At 36.1% G+C, this 23,322-nt stretch overlaps 2 protein-coding genes, 1 long non-coding RNA gene and 1 pseudogene across 3 annotated transcripts; 2 read left to right on the top strand and 2 right to left on the bottom strand.

Annotated features, from left to right (window-relative positions):
* Positions 1 to 4,662: 4,662 nt before the first annotated feature.
* On the top strand, positions 4,663 to 7,250 carry LOC147502751 (putative indole-3-pyruvate monooxygenase YUCCA10; annotated as a pseudogene).
* Positions 7,251 to 7,271: 21 nt separating this feature from the next.
* LOC147502752 (bidirectional sugar transporter SWEET1-like) lies at positions 7,272 to 10,287 on the bottom strand. The gene is made up of 6 exons (XM_086607592.1): positions 9,999 to 10,287; positions 9,883 to 9,919; positions 9,688 to 9,783; positions 9,143 to 9,422; positions 8,517 to 8,636; positions 7,272 to 7,838 (listed from the first exon to the last, which is right to left on the bottom strand). Exons 1-6 carry the CDS (start codon positions 10,030 to 10,032, stop codon positions 7,623 to 7,625), a joined length of 783 nt encoding a protein of 260 aa, XP_086463718.1. The 5' UTR covers positions 10,033 to 10,287; the 3' UTR covers positions 7,272 to 7,622.
* A 3,352-nt stretch (positions 10,288 to 13,639) lies between these two features.
* On the bottom strand, positions 13,640 to 15,859 carry LOC147502753 (uncharacterized). Its single transcript, XR_015221788.1, has 2 exons — positions 15,721 to 15,859; positions 13,640 to 14,490 (listed from the first exon to the last, which is right to left on the bottom strand). It is a non-coding gene; the product is annotated as an uncharacterized LOC147502753 (long non-coding RNA).
* Positions 15,860 to 16,699: 840 nt separating this feature from the next.
* LOC147502754 (putative clathrin assembly protein At1g03050) lies at positions 16,700 to 19,532 on the top strand. Its single transcript, XM_086607593.1, has 4 exons — positions 16,700 to 16,833; positions 17,028 to 17,711; positions 18,119 to 18,928; positions 19,107 to 19,532. The coding sequence occupies exons 2-4, from the start codon at positions 17,078 to 17,080 to the stop codon at positions 19,400 to 19,402; spliced, it is 1,740 nt and encodes a 579-aa protein (XP_086463719.1). The 5' UTR covers positions 16,700 to 16,833; positions 17,028 to 17,077; the 3' UTR covers positions 19,403 to 19,532.
* The last annotated feature ends 3,790 nt before the right edge of the window (positions 19,533 to 23,322 follow it).

Genomic DNA, 23,322 nt, shown 5'->3' on the forward strand with positions numbered 1-23,322 from the left:
CAAATACGTACCTTGAAGTCTTTTTTTGATACGTACCTTGAAGTCTTGAATGAATACTCTTAGGAAGTTGAGAAACTCTCCACTAGCTGTAATGAGAAGTTAGAATAAAAGTTAAAAGTAGCTTGATTTATTCTTAGTGAGTAGATTGTGTAAATATTTGTTTTATTCAAACTGCATTAAATCTATGCTTCTATGTATTTTTTTTATTTTATTAGTGGGCATTACTTTAAATTCATTTAAATGGCTAATGAGTGACATTAGGTATGGGTCCTCGGAAGGAAAAATTAACTCCAAGAGTTAAGAAAGAGAAAAAAACAACTCAGGAAGTGGTTGAGAAATCTGCTCCAAATCTTAGGTTAAAGACTGATGATACGTGGAAAAAATGTTTCATCGAAATGTGTTTGGACGAGGTTAATAATAAAGGCTTTAGTGGAACTTCATTAAAATCAGAGTCATGGACTAAGATTAATGAAAAAATGAGCAAGAATTACAATGTCCAATACACACAAAGGCAACTCAAGAACCAATGGGATTATCTCCGAAAGCAATATGCGGCATGGAGGTTACTATCAAAACGGACGGGACACGGAGTCGATTTTGTTGGAGGTGTCTTTGAATTCCCGGATGAAGTTTGGGACGACTTAATTGAGGTAGAAACCCACATTTTTTGTTCATACAAGTTATATAAGCGTATGCATATTATTTTATTTGTTTAATTTGATTTTTTTTTTTTTGCTATAAACAGAAATATCCGTTGACGGGACAATTCATGCATGCTCCGTTGATGAATAGGGAGTTGTTAGAATCCTTGTTTGAGCCCACCCTAGCTTCCTCGGTGATGAAATGTTTAATCACAAGCATCCAATTCCAATGACCTAATCCCCAATGATGATGTTGCAAAGGTTGAGAATATTGAAAGTGATGGAGATGAGGATAACCGTGATTCATGGAGTCGATTACTTCCCTAATGTCACAATTTGTGGGGACTATGATCCTTACACATCACAGGATGTACCCATGGATGACACACAATATAATCCTTCTCATGATATCCTATCTGATAATGAAGAATCTCCTACATATGTACAGAATACTCCAGCAGATGGACCACCTAACCAAAGACAGGTTCCGACTACATCACGAGCAAAGAGTGATGTAAGTAGCTCGCAACAAAAACGTAAGAGAGATTCGATTGAGCCAACAGATCCTCTTGTTAAGAGTATTGGGGAGCTTGTGGAGATGGTGAAGGCTGAAACCATGGGAGACAAGAAGCTTGTGGATGAAGGTGATGCGCAGGTGCAAGAGTTATATGTTTTGGGTTTGCTAGATGATTCTCTTTATCTTAACTCCTTGGAAGCTCTTTCCCTCCACGCTTCTCATAACAAGAAACTTCTGAATCTTCAAGAAAATAGGCTTAAGATCCAATTCCTGAAGAATATTACTTCTAGGATGACATAATCTTTGCAGCGTTAATTATTTGGATGACTATCGTATTTATATTTTGTTGACTTGGATTACTGCCATATTATGGTTATTATGACTCAACATTTATGAGTATTTTTGTTGACTTGATTGCTTATGGTTGCTATAAACTTGCTACTTTGAGGTTAATATTTAATTTAATTTGATTTATTTATTTATTATTATTATTTTAATTCAGGGAAAATGACACAACGACAATGGTTATTAGTGTATTTAATCATAATATTCACATGGCTTTCAACAAAGCGTAAGCGTATAAGGCAGAAGATATGCATATCCGCGCTTACTGGGAAAATGTATGTACAAGAGCTTCTACATGGAACTTCCACACATATGTTTAACATGTTAAGGTTGAAGAAGCCTGCCTTCATTATGCTATGTGATCACTTTCAGCAAAGGGAATGGCTTCATGATAGTAAACATATTGATGTAGAGGAAAAAATAGCTATGTTTTTAATGACTATTGGTCACAATAAGCGAAATCGATCAATAGTGGATCGATTTCAACATTCAACACAAACCATTAGTAAGTGTTTTCATGAGGTGCTAGTGGCAATGCTCCATTTCTCAAAGGAGATGATAATTGATCCGCCGTTTGATGGGGTTATTCATAAAGGTGGATCTCATTACCAACAAATCTTAAGAGAGGACCATTTAAAGGAGCAATTGGAGCTTTGGATGGTACATTAGTAGATGCACACATTCTACTTGATAAGCAAATTCCCTTTCGAGGAAGAGGAGGTAAGGATTGTTTCCAAAATGTTCTTGGTGTGTGTGATTTTGATATGAAATTTACTTATGTGATGGCTGGATGGGAAGGGATTGCACATGATGCTCGTGTATTAAATGAGACATTAAGGTGGCCTGAAAAACGGATTTCCATTGCCTCACGAAGTGCATTATCAAAACAACCTCACCGATCAAATATATATTTTTGGTTTACATATTTATGTGTCTCATTATTGTAGGTATGTATTACTTGTGTGATGCTGCATACACACATACTAGGGGCTTTATGTGTCCTTATAGGAATGCTAGGTATTGGTTGGCAGATTTTAATCGATGTGAGTAGATCCTAAAAAACAAAGAAGAGAAATTTAATCAGGCACATTCTTCGCTAAGAAATGTGATTGAGAGAACATTTGGTGTCTTGAAAGCAAGATTCAAGATATTGAAGAAGATGGCTCCATATAGTTTTCGCACACAAGTTCAAATTGTTGTAGCATGCATGGCAATACACAATTTTCTCCGTTGCGTGGCCATTGATGATGATGATCGATTGTTCAAGCGATATGAAAAAGAAAATGTGACTATTCGGTTGAGGTCTTCAATTAACTCGACGACACGGAGAAGCACCACCAAGTATAAATCACACATTTGGACTGAGGCACATGAGTACATTATCAACTTGCGTGATCAAATTGCGAACAATTGTTTAATGGGCATATATGATCAAGTTTACAAGAGCGAACTTTGGAGTTACTTGTAATGTCATTTAACTTGGTATGCAAATTTTATAGATGACCTTATGGTTATTGAACTATTATTTATGTTTATATTTTTAGTATTTTTTTTATCTCATATTACTATATGAGTCTTTTTAGGGTCAAAATGTTGAATAAACAAAAGAAATTGCTCAAATCCATTTTTAACTCTTTGGTTTTACAAGTAATCAAGTTAGTGTTCAAAATAGATTGCAAGGGGTAAAATGTCTAAATGATTTTATATTCAAAGATTCGTGAGTCGGTCATTCGAGGAAAACAAACATGTTTTTCTCGAAGTTCAAGATTCAAAGATTCAAAGAGGAAGGTGGGTCATTCAAAGATTCAAAGATTCAGAATTCAGAGGCTCAAAAAAACAAACGACCCCTTAATCAATAATTAGCTAAAACATGTTTATCACAAAAGCTATTTTTTAAGGGCACAACTGGCACTCAGATAAAGAAGTTGTTCAAAGATGGAATTTGGCGCTGAAATTTCCAAAATTGCATAGAATCAGAGACTGTAAATGGGAATTATAGAAAGTGCCAGCTGGTTATGGGGATTCACATGACAAGCTGGTTATGGGGCAGTCTATCGTAATATTAACAGTGAGATCTTGTTGGTGTTATGCAATAACATAGGAACCACGACAAGCTATCTGGCCGAAGTGATGGGAATTATAAAAATTATAGAAGCGGCCATTGACAAGGTTCATACAATCTATGGATAGAGTCAGATTCAGGGGCAGCAATCATAGCTTTTGGCCCATTAGAACTTCCATGGGAAGTGAGATCGATCTCGATGGGAGGCTTGTAAAAGAATTTTGAATTATTTAATGATCTCACATACATAGTGTGAAGTTAATTTCTCTGCTGACCAAGTTGCAGCAAATAGCCTGTCCCTAAACTTACTAGAACAAATTCTGTACCCAGGAAAACCCATATGGATTTCCAAGTGGGATTCACCAAACTTTGTGTAGTTTAGATTTGATTAAAGTTAATTAGGAAATATAATCCTAATTAAGGTAACCTTTTGGAATCTTCTTTCCATTTAATACAATACAATTTGCTAACTTAGCCAACAAAAAAAAATGAGGACAAAAATTATTTTTTGGCCAATAAGATATTTTTTGAAAAACTGTGACCCAAACACATTTATGGCGAAAAAAAATGTATTTATCCAAAGTCCAAACACCCCATAAGTTTTACCGGGTAAAGTTTCTTTCGTATGGAAAATTTCGAAAGTTAATTAAACAAACCTTTTGAGGGGCAAGATTTGCTCCAATACAGAAGCTAGACAATATATTGCCGTTTTGTTTTTTGGTGAAAGATAAACCATATAAAGTGTTGTATAAAGAATGGGATGCAGGCTAGATTCAGTGTATGGAAATTTAATGATCAGAATCAGATTTTACTGAAGCCATATTAAGTCAAGAATCTATATAATTTTCGAATGGATATAACCCTTACCAATTCTATCTAAATATCTAATAGCAAAATAATTAAATAATTCACTGTATTTAGAATAAGGTTGTTTTCTACATTTGATGCTAATAATATTGGTTCCATGTTTGAAGATTTATTTAGATTCGCTTTCTTCTGCAAAAACCATTATAAATGCAGGACATTGTTTTTTCAAAAATATAGCATTGTTAAGTTAGCAAAAAATAAAAATAAAATACAAGTGAGCATTTGTTAGCATGGAAGAAGTAAAGGTTGTGATAGTAGGGGCAGGTCCTTCAGGCCTTGCAACATCTGCATGCTTGAATACTCTTTCAATTCCTAACATTATTCTTGAAAAAGAGGATTGTTGTGCTTCTTTATGGAAAATGAGAGCATACGATCGCTTGAAACTCCATCTTGCCAAAGAATTTTGCTCCCTCCCTCACATGCCATTCCCACACAATGCACCGACATACGTACCCAAGGATCAATTTATTAGTTATATTGATGAGTATGCATCAAATTTCAAAATACATCCCAAGTATCGTCGATTTGTCGAGTCCGCGTCCTATGAAGTGTGCACCAACAAGTGGAGAATCGTGGCAAAAAACGCCATTTCTAATATGGTTGAGGTTTACGTAGCAGATTTTTTAGTTGTGGCAACTGGAGAAAACGCCAAGGGATTTATCCCCTACTTTCCTGGTGTAGAGAATTTCGTCGGAGATAAAATGCACTCAAATGAATACAGGTCAGGCTCTGTATACAACAACAAAGATGTTTTAGTTGTTGGTTCAGGGAACTCCGGGATGGAGATTGCTTATGATCTCAATCACCATGGAGCACGCACCTCAATTGTAATTAAAACTCCTGTAAGTATTGACCGTGTTTCTCTATATTATTTATGTTTTTTTCCCGATTGATTGATGTGAGCAACGTTAGGAATGTTTTTGAACTGTATAGGATGTTCCTAATTACTAGATAAGTGTTTCGACGTTCAAAATTCTTATCAAAGGATGCAAATAGTGGTAAATTTCCACAGTTTTGAATGGCTGACAACGGAATTTGCATCCTTTTTGGTAGATTTTAAGTGGTGGAAACACTTACCAACTACCAAGTACTTGAAACATCCTCTAATTTACGGGGTACATAATGGGAAAGTAGGAATGTTTAAATTTCCTGTCATTCTGTATAAGGCGGGAAAGCAGGATTGTATCTGGATAAAGCAGTAATAAATTCTGGTGAGATTAATGGAAATTTGCATAATGTCAAAATTCATATGGTCAAACTTTCAATGATAAAACTCTATAATGAAATTATGGTAATTTATTTACAATTAATGGAAATTATCAAATTTAATTATGTTTACATTTTCAGCTAAATTGGATAAGACACCACATTGTTTGTTAAGATTAATGTAAAACTAATATATGTTGATACTTGATACTGAATCTCTAATATTGTTAATTAGTGTCATAAACATTTCGAACAATTGTAGGAACATGTCCAAAATCAGAAGAATGAGTTTTCTTAGACGCTGATGTGTCTACGTTTTTAAGCCCCAAGGAGTAAATTTTAAATTTTGAAGTTGTACAAAGGGGAGACTTTTGATTGCTTATGAACTAATTTTCGTGAATGTATAATGTTAAATGTTACAGAAACTAATCATGTTAATGTGTCTGTATTACATAATGCAGTTTCATGCTCTGAGCAAGGAAATGGTTCGTTTGGGCATGCAACTGCTGACGTATGTTCCAGTGGATTGGGTGGACAGTCTGATCATGAAAATGGCTAACTTATGGTATGGGGATTTGAGTAAGCAGGGTCTTCATCGACCTACCAAAGGACCCTTTTATATCAAAACCACAACTGGCAGAACTCCTGTTGTTGATGTTGGGACTATGGATAAGATTGCAAAAGGAGAAATCAAGGTACTCATTAACAGAGTTATAAAAAATTTCCTTCCTTGTTTTTGGAATGAGTGATGGTACGGTACCTAACAAAACGTTTGTTACCATGGGATGCACTAAACTTCGAGATTCATACTCCTGTTATATATCTGTATGTATGCCGTATCTAGTGATTAGTGATTAAGTGCAAACTCTCACATGTTTGAGACTACCCTCTCTTAATACCAACTCTTTTTTAAAACAGCAGATCAAATTGAACAATTAGATAATTTCATCTGAAAATAGTGGTAGACAGATTTTTATTTGAAATAATATGATAATTATCAGGTACGTCCTGCCGTATCCCGCATAACTAAGAACGGCGCGGAGTTTGCAAATGGCGAGACCCACAAATTTGAGGCTATTATCTTCGCCACTGGTTACCGAAGCACTGCTAATTACTGGCTCAAGGTATTACATTGATTTTAATTTTTGTTCCTCTTTTGGCAGGGAACTGCTAAATTTAGACCCTACTTAACGTTTGTGTGTATACACACGTGCAGGACTACGATTTCCTACTTGATAAGGAAGGGATGCCCAAAACAAAATCCCAGACCACTGGAAAGGTTCAAATGGGCTCTATTGTGCTGGATTCTCAAGAAAAGGATTGGCTGGAATAAACAAGGATGCACAAGCCATAGCAAAGGATATATATCAAGTCTATATGCATATGTATTAGAAGCGGCAGGAAGCTTACGAGTGTTTCCCTCAAGCGTCCACTGGATAGATAGTATATATATTTCATCTATGTTTGTACATCGATCTATTCATTCGTGATGATAGGAATAAAGTAAGGAATTGTTTTCAGAGTTTGATTCTAGCCATTCATTATTGTACTCTCCATGACTCCCATCTATGATACTTCATCCTAATTAATCATTGATAGTTTTGTTCTAAGTAAAGCGGATGGAAATCAAAGATTCCAAATAATATTTATGATCTTTTAACATTTATTGCTCCTTAAATTCCCTTGGTAAACATTGTGATGGGCTAATTGTAAACAGATTCCATACTTGAACATGTACTGAAAGTAATCTAACTGAACAATGATAAAACTGAGTCTTGGAAACGGTTTCAACTGAATCCAGAACTATGGTTGTACTAATTCTGAACCTCTAACACAGAATATTATGGTTGAGCATCCTTTGTACATAACACAAATGTAACGTGATAGCAACACACTAGAACACAAAAACAGAGGAATCTGCCAAAACTTGCGTAGCGTAAGATGGAACAAGGGCAGTAAGTGTCATGATTGTAGATATTCATTCCTAGACGTGACCATTTTGCTGAGAGTAAGGTGGTGTGGTGGCGGTGTTCACTTGGCGAGTTTCGCCGAGACCCATTTCAAGTTTGTTAGCATCATCAGCAGCAATGGAGTTGAAGGTAGTTGCCTTGCTGGGTCCACTGGGTTTATTATGATTTCTGTAGATGGCGTATAGAATCAACTGCAATGTCCCTAGAAGACATCCAAATCCATTGGGAACCTGTAACATCATATCATTGCACCCAATCAATAAACTCAACCATAATTATGAGATTAGTTTACTTAAATCCTTCCTGATTAACCAGAAAGAATCAAAATCTTAGACAGTGCGGCAATCCTACTATACCTCATGCACCACTAAACAATATGCCGATTAGTCAAAAATGGGTAGCATTTCAAAAAACTTTTACAGGAGTCGCAAATAGTAAGATTTATACTGTGTTCTTCTGTGGAGAAGTCTAGTATTCAATGCGAAGCCACATACTGAGAACCTGAGAGTAAGAGTGGGTTCGGTGTGCCCTGACTAGTGGGGAAACTCTGCACCATTGGCATTTGATCTATGTTAATTCAAGGCCGCGTCAACTTCACACAAGGACAAGTTGTGATGAAATTCGAATTCTTTGTGTAAAGTTGACGTGGCACAAACTAGATCGAAGATGTTATATCCACTTGTTGATGTGGAATTCTTCGAAATATTTTGCGGCAAAAAGAGGGCACCGGCCTCGAAAAGGACAAAGTCATTTATGTTCATAATCCCATTCTTCAGAAACAAGGGGTCACACGTACAGTACTTCCAGGATGAAAAATTTCTCGTCGGTATGAGAACATAAGAGAAACTCACAACACTTAACAAAATTGCAAATCATTTTTCAAAATGGCTATGGTAAAAGTTACTTACATAGACAAAAGGGTCATGACCAAGAAGACCGTAGACAAACCAGGACGTCCCGCAGAGAAACACAAACAAGGACAGGAAGAATGGCATGAATTCAACACTCTTTGTCCTGACCACCAATGTCTGCAAGTTCAAAGTGATCGGTTATCTAATACACATATGTATTCATCAAGACTTCAATATATATAAAACATGTAATATTCTGAGCTAAGTCGACAGTTAATCAGGAATTTTTATGAGTTACGAAACTGGAACTTATAGAGCATGTACTTTATTAGTTCACGACAAATTACTAATCAATCAATTTATTCATATCGTTCAAATGAACATTGTATTATCCAAAAAGTTATTGAAGCCGTCCAAACTGTACTTGTGCAGTTGTGCCAAACTAATGCAGTGAACTGGAATGAGGACCAGAAAGCTCTAGCATATGAGATGTTCATAAATAGACCTTGAGACACATGCACACTTGTAAGTTGGAAGCTTATTAATTCAAAGAAGTACGTACTAGATCGATAACTTGAAAACGACCTCAAGTACCCTGAACCATCCAAATTGTCGTAATCCACACTATCCAGACCCAAAAGTAATTAATGCACCTGTGTGCGTAGCTTGGTAATAACCTTTACCATGATTGATAGAGGTGCAGCATACATGACAATGGAGAAAATGGTAGCAGCAAATCCACAAAAGAGCTTCCTAGTCTGACCATCCAATGCGAATACAGATACCAACGCGACCAATGAGAAAACCGCAAGTACCAGAGTGAGGAGCATCCCCATCCTCACCTTAACTCTCCTGGGTGCGTATATGATGAACATCACTACGTATATTGATTCAATTGTTGCACCTGTAAAGTTGATGGTGCTGACCAGAATGTTGTGTGGTGACACAAATGGCAACCCATACCTATATGCCACACAAAATCATCAATTTTCAAAAGAAATAGGCCAATACACAATTTTGATAGGCACATGATTCACTAACAACTATATAACTAAACAGTTAATTAATCAAAGGATAATTATGTAAATTCACGTAAAAAGACGGATACACGTGTTAACAACAGGGCCGACTAAAAGAACGACGTCAAATTACAATCATAACCTTTCTTGAATAAAAACAAACAGAAAAAGGAAAAAAGAAGGGTAAAAAGGTAAAATGATAATCTCACCATGCAGAGAGTAGACAGTTGAGCAAAGTCATTACATACGGCACACCAGAAAACTGTTCAGTTGATTTGCTTCTCACGATTCTTCGAAATGTTATTCTGTAAGAAACAAAAACATGAAGACGAGTTATTTGAAAGAATATAATTACTCGGTGAAGAAAAGAAATGAATGGGGTTATTAGTTTGCTGTATTATTACACTGGTGCAAGAAAGAGAAACAGAGCAGCAGCATTCCCTGTTTAGGAAAAAGATTAATATTAATATTAGATTATTAGAAGAGAAGAGAAGCCATGGAAGAGAAATAACGAACCCACCGAAGATTCCGAACAAGAAATGAGCAATCTCCATTTTTTTTGTTTCTTCAATTCAGAAACAGAGAAGCAGAGAAATGAAGAAAAGCTTTTGTTTGTGTGTGTGTGTTTGGAGTGAGAAGGTGTGTTTATATAGACAAGTGTGTGTGGAAAACTTAACGCATCAGATTTTAACCCAAATTTATTTATTGGTAATTGAGATTTTGAGAGTTTGTTAGTTGTGGTGGTGGTGAAAAATAACGTGGGTTGTTATAGAGAGAGTGTGTAGTGTTAGTTACAGCTGAACCGTTTAAAACTTGTGAGCAGTGAGGGAATCTCTTCCCTCTTTATGTCACTTTGATGTCTTATTAGGACATCATTTTTTAGATGTAACTGGGTCGGTTCAGTTTCTTTTTTGGTTTGTGGTCCGAAAATGTCTAATGTAAATCGATACCATGCTTAACATATTCCATGGTACTAATCATTGTTGTACATACGTGTACATGTGAGTGACTTCACATAATCACATCAGAAATTAGAATCACATTAATTAGGTACTGAATGAAAAGCAACAAAATGTTGTGGGATCATAAGCCCTTGGATTTATTTGCCTACAGCAGCCTGCCTAGCTTGTGTACGTGTGTCTTTAATCTGTATATACGCGTATGAAGAGATGGAAGATCACGCCCTTGAATGTGTTCTTGATTCTGATAGTTCTGATTTGGATGTTTATTTTAACTTCACTTTGGTGGTTGGTGACAAGTGACAACTTCCAAATCACACTCTTTGTTTCCGCTCTGATCAGCAAGTAAGCATTATTTCATTTGAAGTTCAAGATATTGATGATGTTTAAATAAGATAAATTAATAGTTTGATAACAGGATTAATTAGCCTGTAGAGCAAGTCTAATGGAGGGCTAAATGGACTGCTAAAGGCAAATATAGCACTCCAGCCTACAAAAATGTTATTCCAATGGGATGCCAGGAAGGATTTTAAATTTGGAAGGAGTCAAAAATCCAACCAAAGTTAAGACCTTCGCTTTAACAACCGCCATAATAAGTTTAGGGATACCGGACGACATAGTTTTATCGTTTGTTGGTTATTTATATACGCAGCGGCGTAAAACTACGCCCGCCCGGGTCTCATGTTTTAATTAAATGGACGGACGGTAAACTCTGCCCAGACCGGGCAGACATAAAACCCGAGAAACCAAGAAATTTATTTTCCACTAAAATTTATGTACGATAACCAAGAAATTTATTTTCCACTACCCCGATAACTTTCCTCGTTTTCTTGCTAATCACCATTAAGTTTTATCGTTTTCTTGATAATCACCATGAAGTTTTTCGTTTTCTTGTTAATCACTATTAAATTTTCGCGTTTTCTTACTAATCACCATTAAATTTCATCGCTTTTACAACTTTTTGCTTATATAAAACCATTCTCAAACTATATGAGATTAACTAGCTTGTGTTTTATAAACAAAATTTAAAAAAAAAAAAAACAATATCTCCTCTCACATATTTCTTCTTTTCTTTAGTTGCTTTCATGGCTATTCCCGAATGGTCTCATTGGTCGGATTGCCCTACCAGTGAGTATTCAGACGAAAAAAATAGACAAATAAGAAGAAGAAGAAGATGATGATGAATGTCTTTGAGACCCATAATGTTATGAAAGGGTAAGAATAACGGATAAAAATGAAGATGAAGATGAAGATGATGAGGCAAATGATGAGGATAAAGATTGATGCCTCTGTTTTAATGTTCTATTTTATTTTCATAATGTTTTGTTTACCTTTTGAAAAGTTTGAATAATAAAACAAGCTTCATCAATTGAAGGATTGCTTAATGTTCCTAATTATGTTCTCATTATATTCTTTTTTATTTTCTTAATGTTCTTAATTATTATGTTTGAATTGCCCTATTTAGTTTTTGTTTTTGGTTTTGGTTTTTGAGAGTGAAGAGAGAAGAAGAGTGAGAGATTGAGGAATTGAAAGAGTGAATTGAGAAGAGATTCATATATTATAGCATCTAGAGTGTACATGCGGCAGAGTTACGTTAAATTGCAACAGACGGCATAAACTCTTCCATCTGTACGTTAAATTGCAACAGATGGTATAAACTCTGCTGTCTGTCTCCCGAACTTAATAGCTGCTAAAAAATGTGATTGAAATGGTTTTTTTTTATTTTGGATTGCTAAATATGGCTTGCCTGCTAAAAAGCCTATGTGGCACCTTTTAGCATCCCTCCATTGGACTTCCATTGGACTTGCTCTAATGATAACCATACATCACAAATTCTAGGATACCATTCCTTGTTTGTGTGTTCCATGATCGGAATTCCGGCGATTTTGAAATCTCGAACTATGGTTCCATCACATAAGAATCGTTGCCGAAGATAACAAAACGTTGCTCGGCATCCCATATTCACAGTTTCCATGTTCTGCACTTAATTGATTGTAATGCCGTGTCCTTTTATGCTAGTGTTAGGAATTAAGGAAAAGCTGCATTATGATGTTAACCTTCCAATGATGGGTCTCTCAAGTCTCATCCTTCCTTAGATCTCTACTTGATTGAAATGTGTACATTTATATGTAGGTGAATGCAAACCATTTCCTCTCAGTATAATTGAAGCAATAGTTTCGCCGCGTACCAAACAATTTCTTTGTTCCTTTATGTTAAAGAAACTGATTCTCCTGGACCCTTCTCTTCTAATGATGGGAATCTATGTTTTTATTGTTATATATCCAAATTTCTAGTATAAGTCATTTTCTAAGATGATCAACTTACATGACCATTTAATCAAGCCGTATACGGATCTAGTAAATTACAGATTTACAATCCCTTAAATCTTAGGCTTCACGTGAGATGTTTAAGCTAATTTTGCAAATTTGTTGAAAAATATAACTTTGATGAGCAAATTTGGACATAACATTCTTACGACTCATATTTAGTGCATCAAAGAGCAACATATATAATTAGAAGGTAAGAGAGTGACTTAATACAAAATCCTACTCTAAAAGGAGAAATGAAGATAAAACTAACAAACTCATCTACAAAGAATTTGAATACATGTTCTAAATATCTTTCTATTGAAATTATACTGGATGAAGAATAAAATGCCGAACTATATCTCTTTCCTACATGTCGTCCTTATTGTACAATCAACTTTGTCTAGAACAAAATTTAGTACTTATAATTATTGCGGAGTCGAGTTGAAAAGGGAATTGATCTTTGATGCAGGCTTTGTTGACATGTATTTTGACTGTAGCCCGATTTATCTTTTGCTTTTGTACAAGGCTGAAACTTTGATATTGACCGATATATCTGACCCTTGAATTTCTGATATGACCACAGTAATATTCAATTACTATTATTTTATTTTTAATTCATCACATGAGATAGATAATAGAAGAGTCATCTTTGTGGGCTCTCACGAGACAAGCCCGTTTAGCTATTGGATGTGCTGCACCTTCGCTGTGATTCGATTAGCCCTACATAAAGGAGAAAGATCTTCTTTTGGACAAGGGTCTGTTAATTTTTCTGTATGATGATCTCCATGGCTTCAAGATCGTCCTCCCAAAAAGTCAAAACCTGATTCGATGTTGTTTGTTTAATCAAAGCGTTTTTGGGACGACAATACTATTATACAAGAAAGAATGTCTGATACCTACAAATAGCACCTGTCTGTTTTCTCAGAAAGCAAAGCTCTAAATAGGCAGGGCAGTCTGCAGACCCTCACCAGATCTGGATTATTACAAAATAAAACACCTGTAAACGAGGCTAACACTACAAATATATCAGGCTAGCGAAAACCTGATTTAAAGCCCTGTTACCTACCTCAGCCACAAAGAAGACTTAACAGTATCATAATGCCCACAAAGTAAAATGAGTTTTATCTAGTAACGCATTTCACTAGATATTCTCCGTTTCAGATGACTTCTAACACCCCAAAATTCGAGAAAAATTAGATTATATGCTGCATGGCAGATAATTGATATGTGAAAATATGGTAGTGCCTGTTTGCCCATACACAAACATATATGGATTTTCAATTTCACCGTCTGTCTTGCTTACTTCGAACTCTATGCCCATTCCTGAATCCTAGACGCTACTGCCACTGAATTAACCACACTAGCATCTGATTCTCCGTCCTCCATCTGCCTGAGTTTTCATACATCTTCTCCATCTTGGCCTTCCAGAATAAACCCATTTCTGTGTCCATCTTGCAGTAGGGTGTCTTCAGCAAAAACTCGTCTATCCCACCTGCCTTGTCAATGCACTTAAGCGCATGTGTAGAAACCTTTATGCAGATATGACGGTCAAGGGTGTAGCTGACGAGACGCTTCTCCTGTATGTTTGGCTTCCAAGTTTGCCTGGACCTATCATCATCATAAGCATATGATTGAGCAAACAATTTCCAATCCTCAACCTTTTCCCATGACTTGGAATTCTAATTTCATAAGAAGAATTCCAGAATCAAATGAATCTGCGCTAATTCGGATTTTGCCAGAAAAACTGAAAATACAGGCTCTGTTTAGATTCTAGATAGTCAAACAAAATTTGGGAAAGTCAAAAAGGAAAAGAAAACACCAAGCACCCATTCAGTCAATACACATGATCTACAAACCAACAACACTACGAAGAAATAGGCTCTCCCTATTGCTAGGTAGCATACAATAGAAGGCCCAGGTGGTGTCAACTGTCAACCATAGTTTGAATGTCTTAGGTCATTAGATAATATGTCATGTTGTATTAGAAGTTGGTATCTTCCCTCGTGTAGTATTCTTTCTTCTCCTAAATACATTTTCTTTAATCATAGAAATAATAATAACAACATTAATGATTTAATGACACCTCCTGAAGAACATCTAAAGAGCAACACGAGTTCCGCACTTCTTTCAAATGGAGCTGGGGCAGAATTTCAATTTTGGGCACCTAAGCATTTGGATGGCAAATAATGTTTTCTTGGCAATCTGCATTATCCCCCCAAACAACCAGGAAAGCGTTAAAAAAAAAAGGGGGAGAAAGCATTCTACAAGTGGAAATGGGCGGACAGATCAATTGCATGTAATATCGAATATTGCAACTGTAAAAACACCCCTAAAGCAACTGTCAAGCTTGAAACCATTCTACAGCTGAAACCGGGCCTACTGCATGAAATGCCTAATATCTCAACCGTCAAAGCATCCCTAATGCAACTGTTGCAGTAGGGATCTTAGACTGGTACCTTTTGCATAAATTGACACTAATCGTTCATGTCTGAAGAGGTCAACCCTAGGAAAATAGGTGATGGAAATGTATCTTTCTTTGCCTTTTCATTACTCAAGTTCAATGTACGCTGGACCAGGAGGTAATAAAAGAGTAAACACAGAGGCTGAGGATTCCAAAGGACTTGACAGAAGGCCAGGGAATGACTAACAAATCAACATATTTAGAAGGAATACTTCATATATTTATTGGTCATCATAATTCACAAAAAGAACATTGATACATTCATTTGCCATATGATTATCAAACCCTCAATTGGAAGGAACTCAAGAGATAGTTTTATTTACTAAAGCTTTTGAGTCAATAACTTCTATATAACCTCGCCTCAACAAACCACAATTCCACAAGGCAATTACAACAATTAAAATTTCTAACGTTATTTTTGAATTACAGAGAGGGTAATGATGCTTAATAAAAATGTAATAACCTATAGCCAAAATCAAGACCGCAAATAACAAAACAAACAAAAACAATTACCAATCCTAAAAAAGAAGGGAAGCTTCTTTGAAAAGGAGAAGAAAGTACTTGTTGCCACCATCTTCACTAATCTGATTCCCATATTGAATATGACGATCTGCATAAAGCCCTCTTTTCGCTCTTCCCATAACAACCTTACTGATTGGAATGCATTTATCCAGTGATTATTTTCTTCCAGCTGCCAAGTTTACCTCCCCAACTTTCTCAACGATCTTATTAAAAACGCCATAATGGACTAAACCTATAAAGCTGAAATACCACCGGATGTTGCAACAACTGTAACAAGAAGTGAAAAAACATATACTCAGGTACTTTCACTCACGAATCAAGATTAACTAGTTACAGTGAAGAACGAGCAAAAGTCCAGACAGTCCAAGCATAAAATCCCAATTTAAACTAGATCGTTAAACCAAAAACAAGAGACGGGTGGGTTCACTTAAAATTTCTTAGTGGCATTTCATCGAACACTTATATCTTTGAGTAGCTAGTTAGTGTGTTTAGTACTTAGTTTCCTTATGACATTTCATCAAACCATAAAAACTGTGGACATTTAACCCCTAAAATTGTTAGTAAAGAAATAATGAAATTAAACATATCTAAATCGAATATGTAGCTCAATTAAGTTCATGTATGCCAAGAATCTCCAAAAAAGAAATTAAACCCAACATATTAAAATAAAATAGCATATATTTGACAAAGTTGAATTAATTAGATGGAATCGAAGGTTGAAAATGAAACATGTGAAAGGGTACTTTGGTCATTATAAAATATAATAAGGAAAAAATTGGAAAGTAAAAAACGTTTTGTTGCAAAACAAGCGGTCAACGAGTAATGAAATGGGAAAATTTGGAACCGACTATTTTTGTTCTTTTTACAAATCAGCTAATACCTACTTGCCACGTGGAAAACCTTAGTCCTTTGAATCTCCTACTTTTTTTAGTCCAAAATTAGAGGTTAAAGATAAGTTTAGTTAAAAGGTAAAAAAAAACAGAGGAGAGAAGTGAAAGAGAAAACAGGACAATATTGCATTTCTCCTCTTCTTTTCCTTCCCATTTTCTTCTTTCATGTTCGTCTCTACAGTGTACGTTTGCATCAAGGGAAACATTTTGATGTGTAAGTTTCATATATACTTTCATGCATAGAAAACGTTTAATATATATAGACAGTAATATTCCATTGAGTTTTATAATCTCATCAACGATCCTTGTACGCGCGTGTTTATTTAATTCTAGAAGTGGCCGCTCATTTTAGCTTGTGAACATAAACTTGGACGTAGCAGAATCTATATGTAACTTTTTTTGTTTCAGGTTGATATCTTACCAAAGTCCTGCTTTGGAACGCGTATATATATTTACCAATGGCTCTTCGGAAGGCCATAGGAGCAGTCAAGGACCAAACTACCATTAGTATAGCCAAGGTCAGTAACAGCACATCTTTGTCAGATCTCGATGTCGCAATTGTCAAAGCAACGCGACATGAAGAATATCCAGCCGATGAACGATACATAAGAGAGATATTGAGTCTCACATGTTACTCTCGTGCGCATGTTAGCTCATGTGTTAACACAATCTCAAGGAGACTTAACAAAACAAGGAACTGGACAGTTGCATTGAAGACACTAATGTTGATTCATCGGTTACTAAATGATGGCGATAATGCTTATGAACAAGAAATTTCATTTGCAACACGACGTGGTACTAGGTTATTAAATATGTCAGATTTTCGAGACTCGTCTCAATCTGGATCATGGGACTATTCGGCATTTGTACGGACGTATGCATTGTATCTTGATGAACGACTTGAGTTTAAAATGTATGGTCGACGGGGACGACATAATGGTCATAGAGGAGATGAGGAGGATGAGGATGGAAAGATGGCTACGACTGTGCCAACAGGTACACCGGTGAGGGAGATGAAAAATGAGAAGATTTTCACTAGGACTCAACATCTGCAAAGCCTTCTTGAACGACTTCTAGCATGCCGACCAACAGGTATGTGCTGACACTCATGTAATGGTGTAGTTAACTGCGCTTGCTTTAAACGAAAGAAGTAATAGGCTAAAAAATGAATCACATGAAAAATAAAAATTAAGGCTACAAATCAGTAAGGGAGATATGATGTGTGGAAGGACTAAACAGTTATACACATGATTTTTGTTGTCAGTTATATGCAAATGAACGATCAAATTAAATGGTGTGTTTCAAATGTGTCATATCTGATAATTAGTTCTTAAACAGTTGGACTTGGAATGCCTTGTTTCAGTTGAAGACTTGGTGTTTCATTATGAAATTTTTGCTTGTATGACATCAGCTAATCGGTGTATTGAGCATCAACCACAAAACGTACACTGCTTTTATAGCTTCTTATTATTAATGTGATTATATTTATCAATCAACAGGTGATGCAAAGAACAACCGTGTGGTACTTGTTGCGCTCTACCCAGTAATGAAAGAGAGCTTCCAGCTATACTTTGACATAACAGAGATAATGGGCATTTTAGTTGATAGATTTATGGAGCTAGAAGTCCCAGATTGTGGTAAAGTCCATGAAGTCTTCATTAGAATCAGTAAACAATTTGATGAACTTGAGCACTTCTACGGTTGGAGCAAAGCAGTTGGAGTTGCAAGGTCTTCTGATTATCCAGAAGTGGAGAAAATTACGCAGAAGAAACTTGAAATAATGGATGAGTTTATAAGAGACAAATCGATTTTGGCACAGAGCAAGAAAGTTCCTCCCAAGGCACCGGAAACACAAATAAGTGACGCTTTACATGAAGAAAAAACCGAAGAAGTTGTTGAAGAAGATATGAATGCAATTAAGGCTTTACCACCACCAGAAAGTTTTGTTGAGGAAACAGAACAAAAGGCAGAGGACAAACAAGAAGATATAACGGCAGAGATAATTGACGCCCAAAACACACAGCAACAAACTGACTTGTTGGATTTAAGAGACGACAATATAACAAGTGCATACCAAGGAGATACGTTGGCTTTGGCGCTATTTGATGGTGGAAGTGAAACAGTTGCAACAAAGCCTGCATGGGAAGCATTTAAACCTGAAGATACACCAGATTGGGAATCTGCATTGGTTGAAACAGCCACCAATTTATCTAATCAGAAAGCGAGTCTTGGGGGAGGATTTGATACTCTGTTACTTGATGGCATGTACCAACAATCAACAGTGGCGGCAGCAATGGCTGGTTCAGTAGGTAATGTTGAACTTTGTCTTTCCTGGCGGAACGTCAATTCGCATTGCCTTTTCTGTTGTGTTTTTATTACCATAGAAGAAGCTTAAGTGCACCAAGGAACAGCTTCAAGGATACAGCGATTTAATATTTTTTGTTTGTCCAATCTGACTAATGGGACTGACTAATTACTGTCCAACAGGTACAGGGAGTGCAAGTAGTGTTGCATTAGGGGCTAGTGGTAAACCACCAATGTTGGCATTGCCAGCACCGCCAACCTCCGACGGTAACGCACAACTGGTGAATGCAGACCCATTTGCAGCATCACTATCAGTGGCCCCACCATCTTATGTGCAGATGTCTGACATGGAGAAGAAGCAAAAGCTATTGATGGACGAGCAGTTTATGTGGCAACAATATGCTAGGAATGGTATGCAAGCTCATGTTGGAATGCCACAATACCAGCAAAACACCTATACCATGGGTGGCTATAGATAGAACTATTGAACTCCAGTGAGTGTAAAAATTAAATTGCATTGTGAATTACATAAAGGAGAGTAATTAATTAGGTTCCTAGTTTTTCATATTTAATTCCATATTGAATGTGACTATATCTATATTAACGATTCAAGCATAAATGTGGTTTGGTAAGAAATGCAAACAATAAGATAAGTAGATAACTACAGTTGGATGGTCAAAATAGATTTTGCAAGTCCATATTTTAGGAATTTAGGGGCATATTCAGTTTAGTTAGTTGGGACTTGGGAGCTCTTCTTGAACTTGTGGAGTGAATGCCACTCCCTTCTTTCTTGAATAATCCAATATCCAGAGTTGAGAGACGAGAGTCAATACTGAGGTCAAATGAGGGTGACCCATGCATTTATTTGACAGCGTTTATCTAAAACGCCTTCATTTAGAGAGTGAATTTTCCAAAATTGCAAAGATTTCAGTCAGCTGATTAGAATTGAACATTTGAGGAACTTATAGTAGGTAAAATTTAAACATGACGGAAATCTACAAAGTGAACAACAAGAAGCAACTATAGTATCGTTCCACTACGAGTTGTTTAATTAGCAGGGAATTTGTTGTGAAACAAGTTTTATACCGAGGATCATTTCCATATAAAAATTGGTGGTCTGCGACTGCCCCACGATTAGACACCGACTGAAAAACAATTATACAAATTAGTTGCTTCTTGTTACCACATTAGGTGGGGTTTTAGTAATTGAAATTGTATTAGGAAATCAATTACTAAATATACCCATTATGTGTGTTTTTTGTTTTTTGATAAGACGAGAGGAGAGCCAAACTTGTAGAAAATTAGTGAGAGGTAAAATTATTGTGAAGAGAAATTAGTGAGAGAGAATTTGTGAGTTTCATTGGGGCTCTTGGGTATTGGTAAGTGTTTGTATTTTGTTTTTCTATTGGTAATTGAATCTCTTTTTGTTTATAGACATAGGTATTACGAACTGCAAAAAAACATTTGATCTCTTCTTTTCTTGTTCTTGTTGGTTGATTACCTTGATAGATAATTTAAGAGGTTTTCTTCAATGCGCATGCCCTCCAATAAATTCGAATGTACGCTAATCTCAACTCCACATCTGATTTTTGCTTTAAAATCTAAAATCTAAAACCAACTTGTTAGCCGGAGAAACTGGTTTGGAAAAGGATCAAGTACATGAAATACCAAATTTACCCAAAGACTAATCCAACCTAATAACCATCAAAAATGAATAGATGAAAGTGAATTCACTAGTTCAAAAAAAAAAAGGAAAACACTTAGCGTTAATCTCTCACACTCTTTTCGAGTTCATCTCCATTGTTTCCCTTTCTCACTATCTTTCAAGAGAAATCCTCTGCATTTCAAACTTTGGATTGGGCATCTCTCAAATACTCCTTCAGGTTTGGATATTAGTATTTAGTAATTTAGCTTAGTTCATGAAATTTTTCTATGGATTGATTAGTGAATTAATATCTAGTTTCAAAATATCTGTTATTTACATATGGTGGTGCTTGGTCTTCAATGGCAAACACAAGTTTTTTACATGTATATTTTGGTTCAATGGTTTGCTTTTCTTGCTTGTTTATGACTTTCACACATATATCATGGTTTCCTCTCTATAAATGCATCGATGCCATCGAGAATCCACGATTAAATGTGCTAGGCGAGAGTAGTACTATCTACTAAGGCTAAGAGCGTTGATCGCTTAGAGGCTCACTTCTTTGTCTCCTTAATTATCTTAGTTCCTCGGTTTTCAAGAGCAGTTTTTCCCTCTCAAGTTTTGTGCATCCATCTATAATATTAGTATGCAGACTCTAGACTAAAGTAGGTTCAATTCAAACTCTAAAAATATGTATAAGCAATTAAGCATGTAGACTGTAGTCATGTACAACTTTATTTTCATGGCTGAAGTGCTTATAGTGCAATCAACAAAGGATAGTTTCATAACTTGATGATTTGAGACAGATTCGTAGCACTCATATACATATTGTACTTAATATTCTCTATCTTGCTATAGGGTGCCCCACGCGGTTGATAGTTGACACTTGACACACATATTTATATATTATAGTGATAAAGTGATGGTGGATATCTCTAATAAAGACGAAGATTGGGCTACAAATATGTGTAATGACGCATGTCCGTATGAGGAAAGTGATTCTTCAGACACTGAAATAAATATTGGCGAAGGTTCAACCAATGTGAGTTTGGAAGACGAAGATGAATCAGATGACCATAGCATTAGTGAATTGATGGTTTTGAAGGACTGTCAAATGAAGCAGATGCAAGAAATGAACAAACTAATGAGAATGATTTCAATCTATTCAGTGGTAAGTTGGGAGGGGAAGATCTAGATAAAAATGCAATCATGTTTTCAATGTGTTTTAAAACCAGCAACGAGGCATTTGAGTTCTACAACGAGTATGCCAAGGTTGTTGGGTTTAGTGTACGCAAGGGTGTCTACCGATTTCTTAAAGATATCCCGGTTAAAAGAAATTTTGTGTGCTCGTGCCAAGGTGAGAGAGAGGCGAAATATTTGAATATGGAACACAAAAAGAAACAACATGAGTTGTCTAGATGCAAGTGTCTTGCGATTTTTGAAGTGATTTTTTTATTTTAAATGCAATATGTGGGTTGTTAATAAGTTTGTTGCTGAACACACTCATCCACTTGTGCCTTATCCTAGTTCGATATTTGGTCGCTCACATAGAAAGATGGGTAGTGAAGATGCGGCTTTGGCAAAGAGTCTAATTGATGTGGGCATTAGACAATGTCAAGTGATGGATTTCCTTGTTAGTAGGGCTGGCCAGTTTTGTAAAGCTGGTTACATAAAAAAGGATTTGTATAATTATATGACCAGGATGAGGAAAATTTATTACATGAATGGAAATGCTAACACACTTGTTTCCTGCATGAAAAACAAGTCGAAGATTGATCCAGAATTTTACTACTCATACGAGTTGAATGAACTTAGCCAATTGGTCAGATTGTTATGGGCAGATTCGACGTCTCGTGCAGATTACAATTGTTTTGGTGATGTGTTATTGTTTGATTCAACATATCAGACAAATCAATATAAAATGCCAATTGTCGTATTTGCTGGAGTGAACAATCATAGACAAACTATTGTATTTGGTTTTGTAGTTAAGACTAGTGAGTCAGAGCAATTTTACATTTGGGGTTAGAGCGTTTTCTTAGAGTGATGGGCGGTAAGGCACCTAAGTCGTTCATAATAGATGGTGATCATGCAATTATTAAAGGCTATTAAAGCTACCTTACCTAGTGCTAGACATCGCTTTTATGTGCTTGGCATGTTCTGAAAAATTGTATTAACAATGTCCATGTCTCTGGGTTTCAAAGGGACTTTTGTTCACTCATGTTTATGAAATATTCAGAAGAAGAGTTTGACCAAATGTGGGAACATTTGTTAGAAGCACACCAAGTCCATGACCATGAGTGAGTGAAGAAGATATACAAAAGAGGATGAGGTGGGCGAGGCATATCTTCGAGGCGCGATTCTTTGGTGGTTGTAGAACCAACCAACGCCAGGAAAGCATGAACTACGTTATATGGCTTCATGTAAAGCCTGGTTTAAAATGGTTGAGCTTTATGGAAAAATGGAGCTAGCACTTGAGAAGATCCGCACCGTGAGCACGAAGAAGAAGTTATTACTCGACAACCAAACCGGTTGTTGTGACCCACTAATTCGAAAGTATGGAAATCAGGCTTAACTCCATCTATACACGGGCGGCTTTTTAATGTGTTTAAGATGCAATTGCAGCAAGAGGCATTGTACATTGTTGATTCAATGAAGGATCATCAAGGTGACAATATTCGTTACTACACTTTGCATCGTCATTTGTATAGGCACTGCAAGTCTATTGTGGAATATAATGTTGTTGATCAAAACACTAAG

The sequence above is a fragment of the Coptis chinensis genome, chromosome 4 (genome assembly GCF_015680905.1).
Source record: "Coptis chinensis isolate HL-2020 chromosome 4, ASM1568090v1, whole genome shotgun sequence".
Classification (NCBI taxonomy): Eukaryota; Viridiplantae; Streptophyta; class Magnoliopsida; order Ranunculales; family Ranunculaceae; genus Coptis; species Coptis chinensis.

Excerpts from the sequence above, each read along its gene's own strand:
- LOC147502752 (XM_086607592.1), bottom strand. The coding sequence starts at position 10,032 with ATGGAGATTGCTCATTTCTTGTTCGGAATCTTCG. Across the intron at positions 9,423-9,687 it reads AACTGTCTACTCTCTGCATG|GTATGGGTTGCCATTTGTGT; the intron begins GTGAGATTATCA and ends TGTGGCATATAG. Across the intron at positions 8,637-9,142 it reads CTGCACCTCTATCAATCATG|ACATTGGTGGTCAGGACAAA; the intron begins GTAAAGGTTATT and ends TTGAACTTGCAG.
- LOC147502754 (XM_086607593.1), top strand. The coding sequence starts at position 17,078 with ATGGCTCTTCGGAAGGCCATAGGAGCAGTCAAGGACCAAACTACCATT. Across the intron at positions 17,712-18,118 it reads TCTAGCATGCCGACCAACAG|GTGATGCAAAGAACAACCGT; the intron begins GTATGTGCTGAC and ends ATCAATCAACAG. Across the intron at positions 18,929-19,106 it reads AGCAATGGCTGGTTCAGTAG|GTACAGGGAGTGCAAGTAGT; the intron begins GTAATGTTGAAC and ends ACTGTCCAACAG.